The 15219-nt window shown below is 61.5% G+C and overlaps 1 protein-coding gene and 1 pseudogene across 1 annotated transcript in view; both read right to left on the bottom strand.

Annotated features, from left to right (window-relative positions):
• Nucleotides 1-15219, bottom strand: part of LOC109575658 (tumor necrosis factor alpha-induced protein 2-like) — a 30565-nt gene that overhangs the window by 15030 nt on the left and 316 nt on the right. Inside the window, exon 2 of the mRNA XM_070775794.1 lies at nucleotides 14372-14478. Within this exon, the coding sequence (XP_070631895.1) occupies nucleotides 14372-14478 (107 nt within the window). The remainder of the gene's footprint in view (nucleotides 1-14371; nucleotides 14479-15219) is intronic.
• Nucleotides 8753-13027, bottom strand: LOC109575532 (exocyst complex component 3-like protein 4; annotated as a pseudogene).

The raw sequence follows: 15219 nt of genomic DNA, 5'->3' as shown, positions 1-15219 counted from the left end.
AGAAGGGGGTGCCCCTTGGAACTGAAAACTTCCTCTTCCTCCTTGGGAAAGGCAGCCGGGGACCAGTTTGGGGCTTGGACATTGATCCTGTCTCTGGACAGGGTAGGAGGGGGTTGAGGGGGGTTGTTGTGGGAAGAGGGGGCTTCAGGAGGCTGCAGTAAGACAGACTCTACCCCCTTCTCGCCTCGTGGCCTCAGGGGTGACATTTTTCAGATCTGAACCAACGGTCACAGGGGGTCATTCCAGCTGCTCCCAGTGCATAGAGGGGAAGACTAAAGGACTGCCCCCCACACCACAGCAAGTTCATCCAGCCAGAGAGGGTGATGAGGACATGATCCAAGGGGTCCTGGCCCACTGCCTCCGTGGCTGTCTGCTGTGGCCTCATTGTGCAATCCTCAGTCCTCCCTGCCAGCCTCCTCTTCTAATCCCAGATTGGGAAATCGCTGGAGAATCCAAAGTGCTCTGGGTCATGGAGGAGGGGACAGCGTCAGGCTCATAGACCCACCACCCCCTCAGAGCCCCAGACCCTGATGGGCAGGGGCAGAACGAACACACACGGGCAGGCTAGGCACCCCCTTACCCAGCTGCCATGATGCCTGCACTCCCTCCCCGGGGCCTCACCCGAGCTCCAGGCTGTAACCAGGGCATGGGAGATGCTGCCTCGCCCTCCTGTGGTTGCCCCAGTCACTTCCCCTTTCCCTGAGTTCCGGCATGAGGGTCAAGGGTCACTTCCGTGAAGCCCCCAGCTCAAGGGCAACCCTCTAACAATAGGGCTGCGTGGAGAGCCAAGGGGTGTGACCGTCAGTGGGGCCCAGGGGGCAGGAGCTATTCTTACCCACTCTTGACAGATGAGGAAACAGTCCTCAGGAGACCAGACACTTCCAGAAGGAGCCAAAGGCCAGCCAAGAATTCCACCCTCAGCAGGAAATGAGCATCAGATGCGAGTTGGGAGTGTCCCTGGTCAGCTGCTGTCCCATTACCGTCCTCCCCAGGGGACTGGGCCTCAGGCTGCAGGCCGGTTCCACCGGGCAGGAGGGCAGCAGGCACGGGTGGACTGGCAGCAGACCCCCAAGTCCAGCCCAGACGTCAAGTGCCCCACACCTGGCCCAGAGCTGTGGTCAGCTCCTGCATGCAACCCAGGACTTGTCATTTCTAATTGGAAATGACAGGTGCCTTTTTTTTAATTGTTGTAAAATTCACGTAACCAAATGCCCCATTTGGACTATTGTAAGTCCACAGTGCAGTGGCAGTAAGTTATACGCTGTTATGCAGCCAGCACCACCATCCATCTCCAGGATTTTTTTCACTTTGCAAAACTGAAACTCTGTACTCATTAAACACCACCTCCCCTTTCTCAGCCTCCCACCAGCCTGGCACCCATCATTCTACTTCCCATGTCTCTAAACCTGAACACTCAAAGCAGCGCATACGAGTGGGATCAAAGGCATTTTGTGACTGGGGTTACGTAACTTCACATAATATCCTCAAGGGTCATCCATGTTGCGGCATATGTCCGAATGTCCTTCCTTTTAAAGCTTGAATAGCGTTTCATTGTTTATCTTTTCATCTGTCCCCAGCCACCTGGGTTGCTGCCACCTCTTGGCTGTTGTGAATAATGCTGCTGTGAGCCCGGGAACTCAACCAGCCCTGCCAGACCCTGCTTTTGGTTCTTTTGAGTAGACAGCTGACTTTTGTCCCCCTCCACAGGGATCAGGCTCTTTCCTAAGTGTTTGTATGCGTTAACTGGTTGCATCAGACAATCTGATGAAATGGGTGCTCCTTAATTATCTCCTTACCACAGATGAAGAAATCAAGGCACAGATAGGTCCAGTCACGTGACGTTCAGTGGTGGAGCTGGGAGCCCGCACTAAACATATTGTGGTTTGGTCGTTCATTTGTTTTCCATGCTTTGCAACCCCACGGACTGCAGCACACCAGGCTTCCCAGTCCTTCACTATCTCCTAGAATTTGCTCCAACTCATGTCCATTGAGTCAATAATGCCATCCAACCATCTCATCCTGTCACCCTCTTCTCCTGCCCTCCATCTTTCCCAGCATCAGGGTCTTTTCCAGTGAGTGTGTTGTTCAGTTCAGTTCAGTTCAGTCGCTCAGTCGTGTCCGACTCTTTGCGACCCCATGAATCGCAGCACGCCAGGCCTCCTTGTCCATCACCAACTCCTGGAGTTCACCCAGACTCGCGTCCATCAAGTCAATGATGCCATCCAGCCATCTCATCCTCTGTCGTCCCCTTCTCCTCCTGCCCCCAATCCCTCCCAGCATCAGAGTCTTTTCCAATGAGTCAACTCTTCACACCAGGTGGCCAAAGTACTGGAGTTTCAGCTTCAGCATCATTCCTTCCAAAGAAATTCCAGGGCTGATCTCCTTCAGAACAGACTGGTTGGATCTCCTTGCAGTCCAAGGGACTCTCAAGAGTCTTCTCCAACACCACACTTCAAAAGCATCAATTCTTCGGCGCTCAGCCTTCTTCACAGTCCAACTCTCACATCCATACATGACCACAGGAAAAGCCATAGCCTTGACCAGATGAACCTTTGTTGGCAAAGTAATGTCTCTGCTTTTGAATATGCTATCTAGGTTGGTCATAACTTTTCTTCCAAGGAGTAAGTGTCTTTTAATTTCATGGCTGCAGTCACCATCTGCAGTGATTTTGGAGCCCCCAAAAATAAAGTCTGGCACTGTTTCCACTGTTTCCCCATCTATTTCCTGCTGTTTCTTATCCCCTAATGTTGATCAGGGCTTCCCAAGTGGCTCAGTGGTAAAGAATCCACCTGCTAATGCAGAAGACTCAGGAGACATGGGTTCGCTCCCTGAGTCAGGATAAGCCTCTGGAGGAGGAAATGACAACTCACTTCAGGATTCTTGCCTGGAGAATCCCATGGACAGAGAAGCCTAGCGGGCTCCAGTCCATTGGGTTACAAAGAGTCAGATAGGGCTGAGTACGCGCACACACACACACCAACTGAAATACAGCTTGATGCATTTAAGCCAGCCGCAAGGAAGGACTGTCCGCCTGGCTTAGATGCAGAAATGGAAGGTTTTTTTTGTTGTTGTTTTTGTTTTTGTTTTTGTTTTTACTGCCCTCTACTCCTTTTTCATCTTTGAAAAAAAGAAGTATTTCCCAATCTGTTTCATGACCTCAATTAACCCTGCGGTCGGTTTATTGAGTCTTCGCCCTCAGCCTGCGCGGCAGCAAGAGGGGCAGACGCGGGCCAGAGAATATAACGCGGGTGGTGTGTGCTGAACGTCCTCCCTCGATTTCCACTCCCGGAGCTCCCAGGACGAGGGGGAGGAGACGGCAGAAGGGCGCGCATCCTGCCACAGGGCTCCGCAGGTGCCAGAAAGCCCGGTGCCTGCGAGAGATGGGACTGGAACAAACGGGGCTGTGGGTCGCTGGGTCTGGCCGCCCCTGGACGACCGCCGGGAGGGCAGGGCTGGGGGCGGGGCTCCTCCACGGCCCCGCCCACTTCTCTCCAGGCGATGACTTTGCACTTCCCACAGCCCCAGCCCCGGCTCGCGCGCTGCTTCTCCCCGCACTTCGCAGGGTCAATTGACCCGGGACCCTTGCTGGGGCCTCCAGTTTCTCGGGGCTGTCCCCGTTCGCTCCCGAAGTGCGCTGGGCAGAGCCATCGGATCCTCTGTTGACAGGTGAGGAAACTGAGCCTTGGAGGCAACAAGTGGACGCAAAAAGCTGAGGCCTTGAGGCTGGGGATCTCTGCTGCCACCCAGCCTCCCCCAAAGGGGAAGTCACTTGCTCAGGGTCATTGGCAGCTGCACCTGACCTCGGCCCGAGTCTCCTGACCACCCCGAGGACCACGAGTGGTCAGGTCAGCTGACCAGGAGCCACCCTCCCAGGCCAGCCCACCCCAGGAGAGCCCCCATCAGGGCAGGTGCACACAGGCAGTGTCCCCCCCAGGCACCCACAAAGCTCTCTGCTTGTTAATAGCCCACCCTTCCTCCAGGGGGGAAGCCAGGCCCTGCACTCCCTTCTGTGTTTGGCTGATGGGGAAAATGAGGCCTGAGGAGAAAGGGCTGGAGGTGCTAGAGGTGGGTGGGGCCACATGGGACAAGGCAGGGCCCGCTGGGCATAAGGACCCCAATCCCAGTGGCCTGCTAAGGAGGACACCACCTCCAGGGCACCAGGGAATCTCCACACCGGCCCCAGTGGCCTGGGCTCTTTCCTGAAAGGGCCTGGCTTTCCACAGCAGTTTTTGGTGGTGATGCAAGATGACCTGCTTCAGACCCGGGACTGCCCCAACCCGGCAACCGGGCTCTTCTCCTCCAAGGCACAGTTTCCGGGAAAACAGCCACATACAGTCCCACCAGGGACAGAGCGGGTCACGTGGCAGGAGTTGTGGGAATCCCAGTGCTCCACAGGGCCAGCCAAGGCCGAGGGCGGAGGGAACCTGCCCCAAACCTCCACCGCGCCTTCCCCTTCCTCCAGTGTGGGTGCTGGAACCCCTCCTCATCCGGGGAGCTCTGCCCTCTGCACTTTGGAGACGGAAGGCACGATGGTGGGGGCTCGGGCACGGAGACCACTTGGGCCCTGGGGCATCCCACCACCTCCATCTATGTTTCCTGTTTTTGGCTGAACTGAGCAGCTTGTGGGGGGCTCAGTTCCCCTGAGGAGGGATGGAACCCGAGCCCTTGGCAGTGACAGAGCAGAGTCCTAACCACTGGATTGCCGGGAAGCCCCCATCTGGGGCTTTAGACACATTGCTTCACCCCTGTGGCCTCAATCCTTTCTGGAAACAGAGCAGACACTTGCTTAGGGGGCTGCCAGAAGGGCTTCAAGGAGAGGGAGCATGTAAATAGCAATAATTGCCATCCTGAGGGAGTGCAAACAGGCAGGCCGGCCCTGGTCCTGCACATTTGCACTTTCTCCCCTAATGCTCCCAACGTTACAGCAGGAGCTGGAGCCCAGAGAGGTGGGGTAACCTGCCCAACGTCACCCAGCTAGCAAGGTGCAGAGCTGGGCTCCTAGCCCAGAGGGGTCTGAATCCACAGCCTAATCCTTTATTAAAAAAATTTAAATACAGTTGATTTACAATTGATCTGCAATCAACTAATCTATAGTAATTTTGATCACCCTGCCCAGTACAGGGGCACAGGCCGGCCACCCAGCGCTCCACACTGGGAGATGGCTGGAGAAGCACCATCTAGCCCAGGGAGACCCAGTCCCAGCTCCTCCCCCCGGGCCAATGGACAGTGGGCAGACATTGACCTTGGTGGGAGGGGGACCCTCTGACCTGCTGGAGGTCCCTAAAGGGCTCTGAGGTAGAAAAGGAGGAAGTGAGAGAGGGGACAGCGTGGCCTTGGGCACCCTGCAGCCCCTTCTTCCCCCTGGGGCAGCAATGGGGGCTCTGTGAGGACTGCAGCCCGGCCGCCAAGGGGGCCACTCAAGTGTCCAGGGGCCCCATGAAGTCCAGGAAGGAAGGGGCCAGGGTCAGCAGACCAGGGAGGAGGAGGGAGAGGCTGCCCGGGCACGGAGGTGGCAGGCCGGCTGCCCCTCCCGGTGCCCTAGCTGCAGGATCTCCGGCTGATCCCACCTACCCCTGAGCTCCGCTCCTGCTGGGCACAGCCTCCCAGCATCTCCTGTCACAGAGGAGGGGACCCAGCCTCAGAGAGGACCGGGCCGGCTCACCTGCTGCGGGAGAGAGCAGCTGAGACCCAAACACCCTTGAGCAGGGTTGGCCCCAGGCTGGGCGAAGGGCCACAGAGGGAACATGCCCAGGTGGAGTGAGGGGGACACCAGGTCCCTCCTGTCACCCAGGCTGTCTTGGGTCAGCAGGTTGGGTTTCCTGTCCTTGAAGCTGAGCATCCTGCCTTGGGCAGGCTGGCCCCCACACCCTCTCACCCCCAGCCTCATCAAGGAGCCACAGGCTCAGGGCAAGAGATGATCCTCCGTTCACAAAGTAGCCCAGGAAATGTGGGCAATGGCAAAGCCAAGCTGAGCCCAAGGGGGAAGAGCAGGGGGCGGCACAGGGGGAAGGGGGTGGCCAGGCAGAGGTGGGGCCTGGGACCCGAGCTCTGGGGGCACACAGGGTGTCTGCTGCGCAGAGGAACAGACACTGGGCAAGCCCCCCACCACACCATCCCTGGCGCTGACAGCGTCGCCAGGAACACACACACACACACACACACGCACGCACGCACACGTTTCCTTATCAGCCAGACAACCTGGTCCTCAAGTCCGGAAGCAGCTCAGAGAGCCAGCCCTCTCCCCAACCCGTGCTTGGCCTGGACAATAGAATGGCCAAGGAAACACTTGGCTCTTCTCAAGGCCTCCTGGGACCTGGTGGTGGGCAGGGTCCTGAGCACAGCCCCCCAGCCCGGGACAGGATGGCCAATGGCCAGGGCCCTGGACCTGAGCCAGCTGGGGTGCCCTGGCCTCAGCCCTCCCTGCAGTCCCCGGCCTCCCTGGCTGCACCCCTCATAGGAGCTGCCATCTAGCCTCCTATTCACCCCAACTCGGCTTTGGGAAGCCGACCCCAGCCCCTCATGCTCTGCTGGGCTCACAGGAACACAGCCAGGGCACACAAGCCACCTGGGCACGGAGGGTCCTGCCAGGAAAACCCTGTCTTTCTGGCTCTGGGCCTGGGTCTCCGCCTACATCCTTCCCGCTGCCACTCAGAGGCTGCATAGCCCCTGCTTCCCCCTGGCCTCCCCCTGGGCGTGTTCCCCACTCGCGGGCCCCACCCACCTCAGGATTCACTGGTGGAGCCCCCCACCTCCACACCCAGGGTCTTTGCTGCTTTTTCATGCCAGGCGCAGGGGAACGTGGGGTTACAGGGGCCCCAAACCTGGCTTTATGGCAGGCCCTTGCTTCGCTCCTCCTGGCCTGGGAGGCACAGACAGCACCCCCATTTCGCAGCTGGAAAAAACAGGTGCAGAGAGGTGAAGAAACTTGCTTACAGTCTCCTGACTGGAAAGCAAGAGGAACAACAAGGACTACGCCTGGCTCAGAAACCAGCCTGGACCCTCTGCCTGCAGCCCAGGGGCTCAGGCAGGGCCAGGCCCGTCGGTCAGGGCCGCGGCCGAGGCTGCAGGAGGGGTCTCTTTGAGGGGCCGGGGACGCAAAGGTGTCGGGGGTGGCAGGGGCTCCCTGTGGAGAAGCTGGCCAGGACCAAACCAGGGCAAGGCTTCCTGTGGCACGGCCCCTACCCGACCTCTGCCGGCCACCGGGCTGACTCGTGGGGTCAGGCTGGCCTGTCAGTCCCTTGCCGCTCTCAGGGAAAGAGGCACCCCTTGGATACCTGCCCGCCGCCCTGCCGGCTGTAGGACCTCAGGCCACCCGTGCTGGGGCCTGGTGTGAAGTGGCGCAGACCTCCATCCTTTGCTGGCCTCAGTTTCCCCACTGACACTAGGGCTAGCTGCCAGCGTTAGCACTCACATGCCCCGCACCCACCCCACCCCTGTTCATGGGGCCTGGAACCCCAACCTCTCCTCTTCCTCCTTCCGGCCCCGTGCCTGGGCAGGCTGTGCCTGGCGCTTGCTCCTGACCCCCCAGGATCCCAACAGAGGGGAGGGTGGGGGAGAGGTAGCTGGTGCGGCTTCCCTCAGCGCCTCCCTGTTAATCCCCATCTCAGCGCTCTGCTTTCCTGGAAAGCCCCAGGTTGCCAACGCAAACGGGGTTTCCTAGCAGCTTTGCCTGCAGCCTGGAGCCAAATTTCAGTGCCACGTGTTCGAGAGAGAAAGATGAAGAGGGAGGTTTGCAGGGGTCAGGCCGGAGTAAGCTCCTTGCAGCCTCACGTCCAGAGCCAGGACCTGCAGGGTCCACCCCTCCACACACTCACTCCAGGCTGACACTTGCCCTGCAGCAGCACACACTTTCACTGCTGGGAAGTCCCTCGCATATCTAACCCAAATACCTCAAGCTGTAGAACAAGCTTTGGCCTTTCCTTATCTGCCAGGGTGCAGGCTTGCTTAGAACAGGACAGAGCAGTGCCCACCCCTGCGGGGCGAGGCTCACTTGGCACGTGAGGCCAGCGGCCCCGGGAAACCGGGGTCGAAGTTTCTTTTGCTCTGTAACCACAGCGGTGGGCCTTCAGGCAGGTTCAGACCTGCCTCAGTCTCCCCGTTGGTACAGTGGGCAGGAAAAGGGAGTCACCACGGAACCTCTGGCCAGCCCCTGGTGGGTGGGGACACAGACCTTCTGTCTGAAGTCAACTTGGCCCCGCCCCCCCTTAGAGAGATACCATTTTAATTCATGTTTATTTTAAAAATAAATACTCTGTTCTTCATTTTCACATTGGGGTGGTGCGAGACAGTTAGGTAGGGAGGCCTTCCCGGGTGGGCAGTACCAAAGGGAACTTCTGCGCCAAACCCTCCTCCAAATGCCTGGAATGCCTCTCAGGCTTGCTGGCATGCCTGGCATGACCTCCTCCTGGCCACCAGAAGGAGGAGGATGGACGGTCCACCACGGGGGGCTTCAGGCCTGGGGTTGGGCTGAGGCTGCCTTCCGGGTGTCCCAGCTTGGGGCTCGGTGCCAGGGGAAGGTGGCCGCCCTCCGTCCACCGGGGTCCGCCCCCTCGCAGGCCAGCAGCACTATATGCAGGTAACCAGCACGTCTATGGAGGTGGACAACTCGATCTCCTCGAAGAGCACGCGGTCCCCCCACCCCACCCCCCGCCCGGAACCCCGGAGCCGCCGGCCTTGGCCGCAGCCCTCAGCAGGGCCTGGGCGTGGCGCAGGAAGTGCTGGTTCCGACGACGGCCCAGTCGGCGCAGCGCCAGGATAGCCAGCACGTGGTCCCGCCTGCAGAGACACGCAGGCCTCCGCTGTAGACTCGACAGCTCCAGTGACACCCCCGACCCCAGGGCGAGGGGGACCCCGGGGCTCGGACTGGAAGCGTTAGGGCACCCAGCGTTCCTGGGGGGGTGCCTGGGTTTTGAAGGGTGCAAAGACCGGCTGAGACGGGAAGAAGCAAGCCTGATGGGAACGGCCTCTGAGGCCCAGGCAGAGGTTCCGGAAACCTAGTGCGCTGAGGGAGGCAGCAGGGGGCCGCGATGCCCATGCAGCAATGCCGGAGCGGGGACAGGCAGGGGAGTCAGAGCCGCCCCGGCCCAGCGGCAAGCAGACAGGCACGTGGGGGGTGGGAGGCGTGGCCCAGTATGCCGCCCCTCCCGCCCCGAGCACCCCAAGGAGCTGGAAGCACTGTCTCCAGCAGCGAGGGAGGGCCGACCAGCCTGCGCAGGGAAACCCCGAGGGCCCAAAGGGGAACCTTCCGCCTATGCGCAGTTACTCTGAATCAAGGCCAAACAGAGGGCGCAGGCTGGGATCTGAGGATTCTCCGGTGGGGCGGGGCGGGGCAGGGGACCGGGAAGGGGCTAGGCCCGGGCTTTCTGTAGCCTCCCCATCCTGGAATCTCCAAGGCCATGGAGAGATTCAGCTGGGATTTCCACGTGCGTGATGACTCAGCACCCCCTCAAACACACACCCTAGGATCAAAGCCTTCTTCCTCCTGGCAGGTGTCGGGGCTTCCAGAAAGGGCTTTCTCCCGGAGCTGGGGGCCTGTGCCTTCCCCTAAGACTCGCTGGAGGAAGGGCTCCGGCTCCCTTCAGACTCCAGGGACCACAAGAGCGAATGAGGACGGCGAGATTAGAACACCGGGGAAGGGCAGAGACGATCCCACCAGGGCCCCCACAGCCTGAGGGTCCGGGGCCCGCAGGTCGCGCCGCCCGCACCTGCGCACGGAGGCCGGGGCTAGTTCGAGCCCCGCCCGGAGGCCCCCTCCCCGTCTCCTGTCCCCAGAACCAGCTCCGGGGTACGAACCTGACGCCCGGGAGAGCTTAGCCCAGCCACGTGGCCTCGGAGCCCTGCGGAGACGCAGGAGCGGTGGGCCACCCTCGCCCCCAGCCCCCTTCCCGCCCCCGCCTGCAGCCCCTCGGTTAGTGCCCGGTTTAGCCCTCCTGCAGCCACCACCGCGGCCCCACCGGGACCTACTCCGGCCCCGCGGAAGGGGACGTGGCCCCGGCTCAGGATTCCTCTTCCCTCCCCACGACACAGCGAAGAGGAGGCTTTCCGTGTCTGCTCAGGTGGGTGAGCCCAGGCCCCGCGGGGAAGGCCTGCCTGGCATCAGACGGGGAGTCGGGGACCAGCGGCCCAGATGAAGGGTGTCTGTGTGGGGAGGACATGCCTTAGCTTGCTCTGCTGGGGGTGGGATGGAGGAGAGGTCTGACGCAGTCCCTGCCCATCAGACGCGACTGCGACCCTCACCCCTCCCCTACACCGCCCACAAAGTACATGCAAATCAACGCAAATATATGCAACGTGTCCTCCTCACCTGGCCCCTCCCCGGCACGCGGAAAGTGGGGCGATCCGCTTGCCAAAGCCTGCCCATCGGGGGTCTCTTACAGGGGACGAGATGAAACCAGATGAGGGGGTGCTACTGGAGGGTCCGGGGGCTGGAGAACCCCCAAGAAGGCCAGCGCCCGGGGGCAGTTGGGCGATGCTCCTACCAAGTCCTGGAAGGTGCTGCCGATGGCCTGCGCTTCGAGACCCATATTCTGGGAGCTGCTCCGGCGGTCCGCACCCCGGAGCCGCTCGCGGGGTCTCAGGGCCTGCTCCAGGTACTAGCGGATGACATAGCTGTGGGCCTGCTGCAGAGTCTCCTGGGGGGGGGGGCACAGGGTCACAGGGAGGAGCCCTGGGCACGCCCCCACCAGCGCCCGCCCTGCCCCCGAATACCTGGGCCAGGAGTGGGGCCATGTGCTCCAGGAGGCCCGAGAAGGCCACCACCTTGTCCATGAGGGGCTGCAGCAGGTCCTGGGTCAGCCAGGCCTTGGTGCACAGGACCCAGAAGAGCGGCCAGGGGCAGAGCGGTGGGCAGTCTGCCAAAGCTGACCCCCAGCACCCACTAGACCCTCCCCTGGGCACCCAGGGCATGGCTCCGGACAGAGGCGATTCAGGCCAAAGGGCGAGTTGGCATCAGGAAGAAAGTCTGGGGAGCTGACCCCATTCTCTACAGTATCTTGGGGACAGCCCCTCTCCTGGCTCTACACCTTTCCCTGAGACTGCCTCTTCCAGGCCCGGAGGCCCTGTGGGCAAGGTTGGAGTTTGAGCCTCTAGCCAGGCCTTGCCTGCGGAGTTCTGGGGGCACCTTGAGGGGCTGGATGAGGCGCCATTCCCTGGATGCACCCTCTCTGAGGAGAGAGTCCTCAGAGAGTCTGAGAGTTTGTCTCTGAGAGGAGGAGACTGAAAGCGTTAGTCTCTTAGTCGTGTCTGACTCTTTGTGACCGCGTGGAGTGTACCTCCATCCATGGGATTCTCCAGGTAAGTATACTAGAGTGGGTTGCCATTCCCTTCTCCAGGGGATCTTCCTCACTCAGGGATCGAACCTGGGTGTCCTGCAATTATTGGTGGATTCTTTACCATCTGAGCCACCAGAGAAGCCCAAGAAGAGTGAAGGACGAAGGTAATTGTTTCCCAACTGTTCTTGCTCAGCTGGGAATATGTCTGGGTTCCCTGCCTGTGCCCGAAACACCACCCCAACACGCCCCTATGGTAAATGAGTGCTCTGACTTGGGCCCCCAGGCTCAGGACACAGGGCGCACGTGCTGAGCAAGGAAAGTGGGGAGAAAGGGCCTGCCCCCTCACCCGCACAGCGCCCTGCAAGCCCTGGAGCAGCCCCTTCTGAAAGGCACGGGCAGCAGCCCCCAGGGCCTTCTCCAGCTCTCCAAAGCTTTCTGGGAACTTGGCCAGAAGGTGAGTCCTAGGGAGGGGGGCGGGCCAGGAGGGGGCAAAGTGGGCAAGGGGTCACGGCCTGGCATACAGCCGTGAAGGCTGGGTGCCACCCCAGCTCCAATCACTCAGACTATAGTGTGGAGGGCAGCCCCCTGGGGCGGCACAGTGGAGAAGACCTGGGAGTGGTCACGTGAGGGGGCAGCACTGCGCCCGGGAGCCGAGTACAGGGGGGTGGGCCTGGGAGTGTTCGAGGTCCCACCGCATGGCAGGGCCCCCCTGTGGCAGGGCTGAACCAGACCTCCATCCCTCCTGGTGACAGAACAGTGCAGCACAGCCCTTCCTGGCCCAGAGGCCCTCCTCAGACGCTGTGATAGTCGCTCAGTCATGTCCGACTCTTTGTGACCCCGTGGACTGTAGCCCGCCAGGCTCCTCTGTACACGGGGTTCTCCAGGCCAGAATACTGGAGTGGGTTTCCATTTGCTTCTCCAGAGGATCTTCCCGACCCGGGGATTAACCCAGGCCTCCTACATTGCAGGTGGATTCTTTATCCTCTGAGCTCCCAAGGAAGCCATTTGAGCCTCATAACTGCCTCTCCAAATATCACAATGTCCCCATTTCATCATTGAGGAGGCAGGGCTAGGCTCTCCCAGTTTGCAGCCCAGGGACACAGAAAGTGAAGTCTCTCAGTCAAGTCCAACTCCTGGTGACCCCATGGACTGTAGCTCGCCAGTCTCCTCCATCCATGGAGTTTTCCTGGCAAGAGTACTCGAGTGGGTTGCCATTTCCTTCTCCAGAAAGGCTAAATTTCTACCAGGGGCTTGACCAGAGATGGCCTACACCAGAGTCCCCTGTGCCCAGGGCCAGCCTGGCACAGTCTAGGGACAAGAGTGTTAGAGATCCAGCGCCTTATCACGGTCGTGCTTTGGGTTCCCAGGTGCAGCAAGTACTGCCTGCGTGACCGAGGACCAGCGGCGATGCCTCTCTGAGCCCCCACACTGCAGTCCCGTCTGGCCGTGGGGACATCACACCATCAGCAGTAGCTGATGCATCTTCAGCTGGGGGACACTATGGCTTAGCCTGGGCTGAAGGCTCTGGCAGCCCACAGCGGAGGGCCACTGCCCCCTGAGGCAGAGGAACCCAGGCCCTGGCACCAGCAAGGCCCTGGGGATCGGGGGCCGAGGGGGAGTGTCAGGGAGGGCTTCCAAGAAGAGAGAGGGTCCCTAAAAGGAAGAAGGCTGAGCGGGATGAAGGGAGGAGAGCATGGAGCCCTGGGTGGCAGGGATGAGCTGGGCAAGGGTGGCTGGAACCTTGGCCTCTGCTCAGCCCTGAAGCTCCCCGCGTCCCTGCCAGGGCCTCAGCTCTGCGGGGCGAAGGGAGGACCCCACGGAGGGACAGGGGCGGGGACGAGCACGGAGAAGGGGTCCCCTCCGGGAGGCCTCCAGGCAAGGCCTCCAAGGGGCCACAGGGTCGGTGTCTGCGTCGCGGTTCCCAGGGCTCTCTCGCCCCCTGCCGGTCGCGCTGGGCACCGCGGGACAAACCCACCTGAGCTCCTGGCAGGCATTGATGCTGGCGCACAGGTTAGGCTCGCTCACCGCCCCCGATTCCAGAAAAGCCTTTTCGTACCTGGGGAGCGGGGTACGCAGGGGCCTTGGAGACTCTCCCTGGCTGCTAAGACCCCGAGTCCGCCCTCTAGGCTTCTCCCTCCTAGTTGTCCGGAATCTCGGATTCCGAGGAAACAGGATGGGTGGGTTCCTCCCCAGGGACAACCAGCGTCCACACCCTGGCCACCCCGCCCACCACATCCCGGCCCAGGATTCGCCCGCACCTGTGCAGGAAGAGCCCCAGCGCCCGGGCGCAGATCCCCAACGATGTGGCCTCCAGCTCTGCGGAGATGGCGCCGGCTGCCTTCATGTGCACCGCCATGACCTGCGAGCCAGCGCCTCTGAGCCCTCGGTCCCAATGTCCCCAGCGCCCACCTCGTGGCGCAGGGACATCTCCACCCTCCCCGATCTGCCTCCCAGTCTTGGCTCCGACTTCTAGGGGGCCCGATTTCCAGACGGTCAGCCCTCCCAGCTCCGCACACTCACGTGGTCCACCCCCACCCCCTCCCACCCCGCAGAACCCTCCCATCCCCCCCACCCCTGCTAAGCTGGGAGCTGTGGCCTCGCTCTCCCAGCTTGGCCATGAGACCGGAGGATCTCTGACCGCGCACCCACGTGGGACCTCAGGCTCCTGTCCGATGGGGAGATGCGGTTGTGACTGTGACTTTTAAGAGAGTCTCCACTGCCCGAGGCCCAAACACATGTCCTTCCCTCCAGCGCACCATACAAAGGACAGCGACGTGTGGTAGTCGGGGGCCTCCGCAGCCGCCCAGCGACTCTGCTGCAGCTGCAGGATGCCATCAAAGCAGCTCACGACCTTGGTCTTTGAGGGCCAGGGACGGGGCCACGGTGAGTGAGACCCTCCCAGGAGGGAGGCCCCCCCACCTCCAAGACCTAGGGCGCGCCCTTGGAGACAAGGGCACCCCTGCCGGGACACAGGCCCACGCCCGAGGCCGCAGGGCGCAGAGAGGCTTGGACCCTGGGCACTGCACCTCCCTAGCCCGCTGGCATTGACCACCCTCTACCTGGACCCCGCCCCCTCCGGCCCAGCCCCGCCCCGGTCTCACCTCCAGGAAGCTGGTGTAGTCGTCCTCCAGTCGGGCCCACACGTGCCAGGAGTGGGGGCAGCCCCTCCGAGGGCAGAGCCTGGTCCTGGGAGCCCAGGAAATCAGGACTGGAAGGCAGGGCGGGGCCTGAAGGTCGGGGCGGGACTCTGATGCCACCGCGGCTGCCCCCCCTGCCCTCTGCCTTGGCTCAAAGCCTAACCCCATCACTGTGAGGCCTGGAATCTGGGCTTCCGTTCACACGCCCCACCCGCCACCCCGCCCTCCAGGATTCCGTGCCAAACACCCCTCCGCCCGACTTCCCACCTCAGGATTTCCTGGCTAAGCAGTCAGCAGAGCGTGCCCTGAAAGCATAAAGATGACAGTCCAGATGGACCTCCACCAGCTTGCTTCGGGAGTGACCTCCACCCTCACGCTCCGGTTCACCCAGGATTGAGCTCTGAATGCCCCCAGGATCTTGCAGTTCAGGATCCAGCTAGGATCCAGCCCACACCGGGGTGGGTGCCTGTCTGCAGCCACACAGAATATTAAGGAGCCCAGCACTTTGGCGCTCCCTCCAACTGCCCATCTGCCTGGGGAGCTGGGGATCGCTCAGGGGCACGGGCGACCCACCCCATCACGTTCTGCACAGCCCTGAACCGAGGTGTCCATCCAAAGCAAGAGTGGGGGTGAAAGCCAGCCCTCAAGGAGCGCGGTGAGCCCCTGGTTGTGTCCAGCCTGGAGGGGGCGCCCTTGGCCAGTTCACTCAAAGGCCCCACGTGGACTAGGGGGGACTCACTGGGCTCACCGCCTCGGAAGCAACCCCGCCCAGAGCGCTTTCCAGCTTCGGAACCCGAGAGGGAGAGCACCAG

This window comes from Bos indicus, chromosome 21 (assembly GCF_029378745.1).
Source record: "Bos indicus isolate NIAB-ARS_2022 breed Sahiwal x Tharparkar chromosome 21, NIAB-ARS_B.indTharparkar_mat_pri_1.0, whole genome shotgun sequence".
Taxonomy (NCBI): Eukaryota; Metazoa; Chordata; class Mammalia; order Artiodactyla; family Bovidae; genus Bos; species Bos indicus.
Note: the sequence above shows the minus strand (reverse complement) of the source record. Positions and strands in the feature narration are given on the sequence as shown.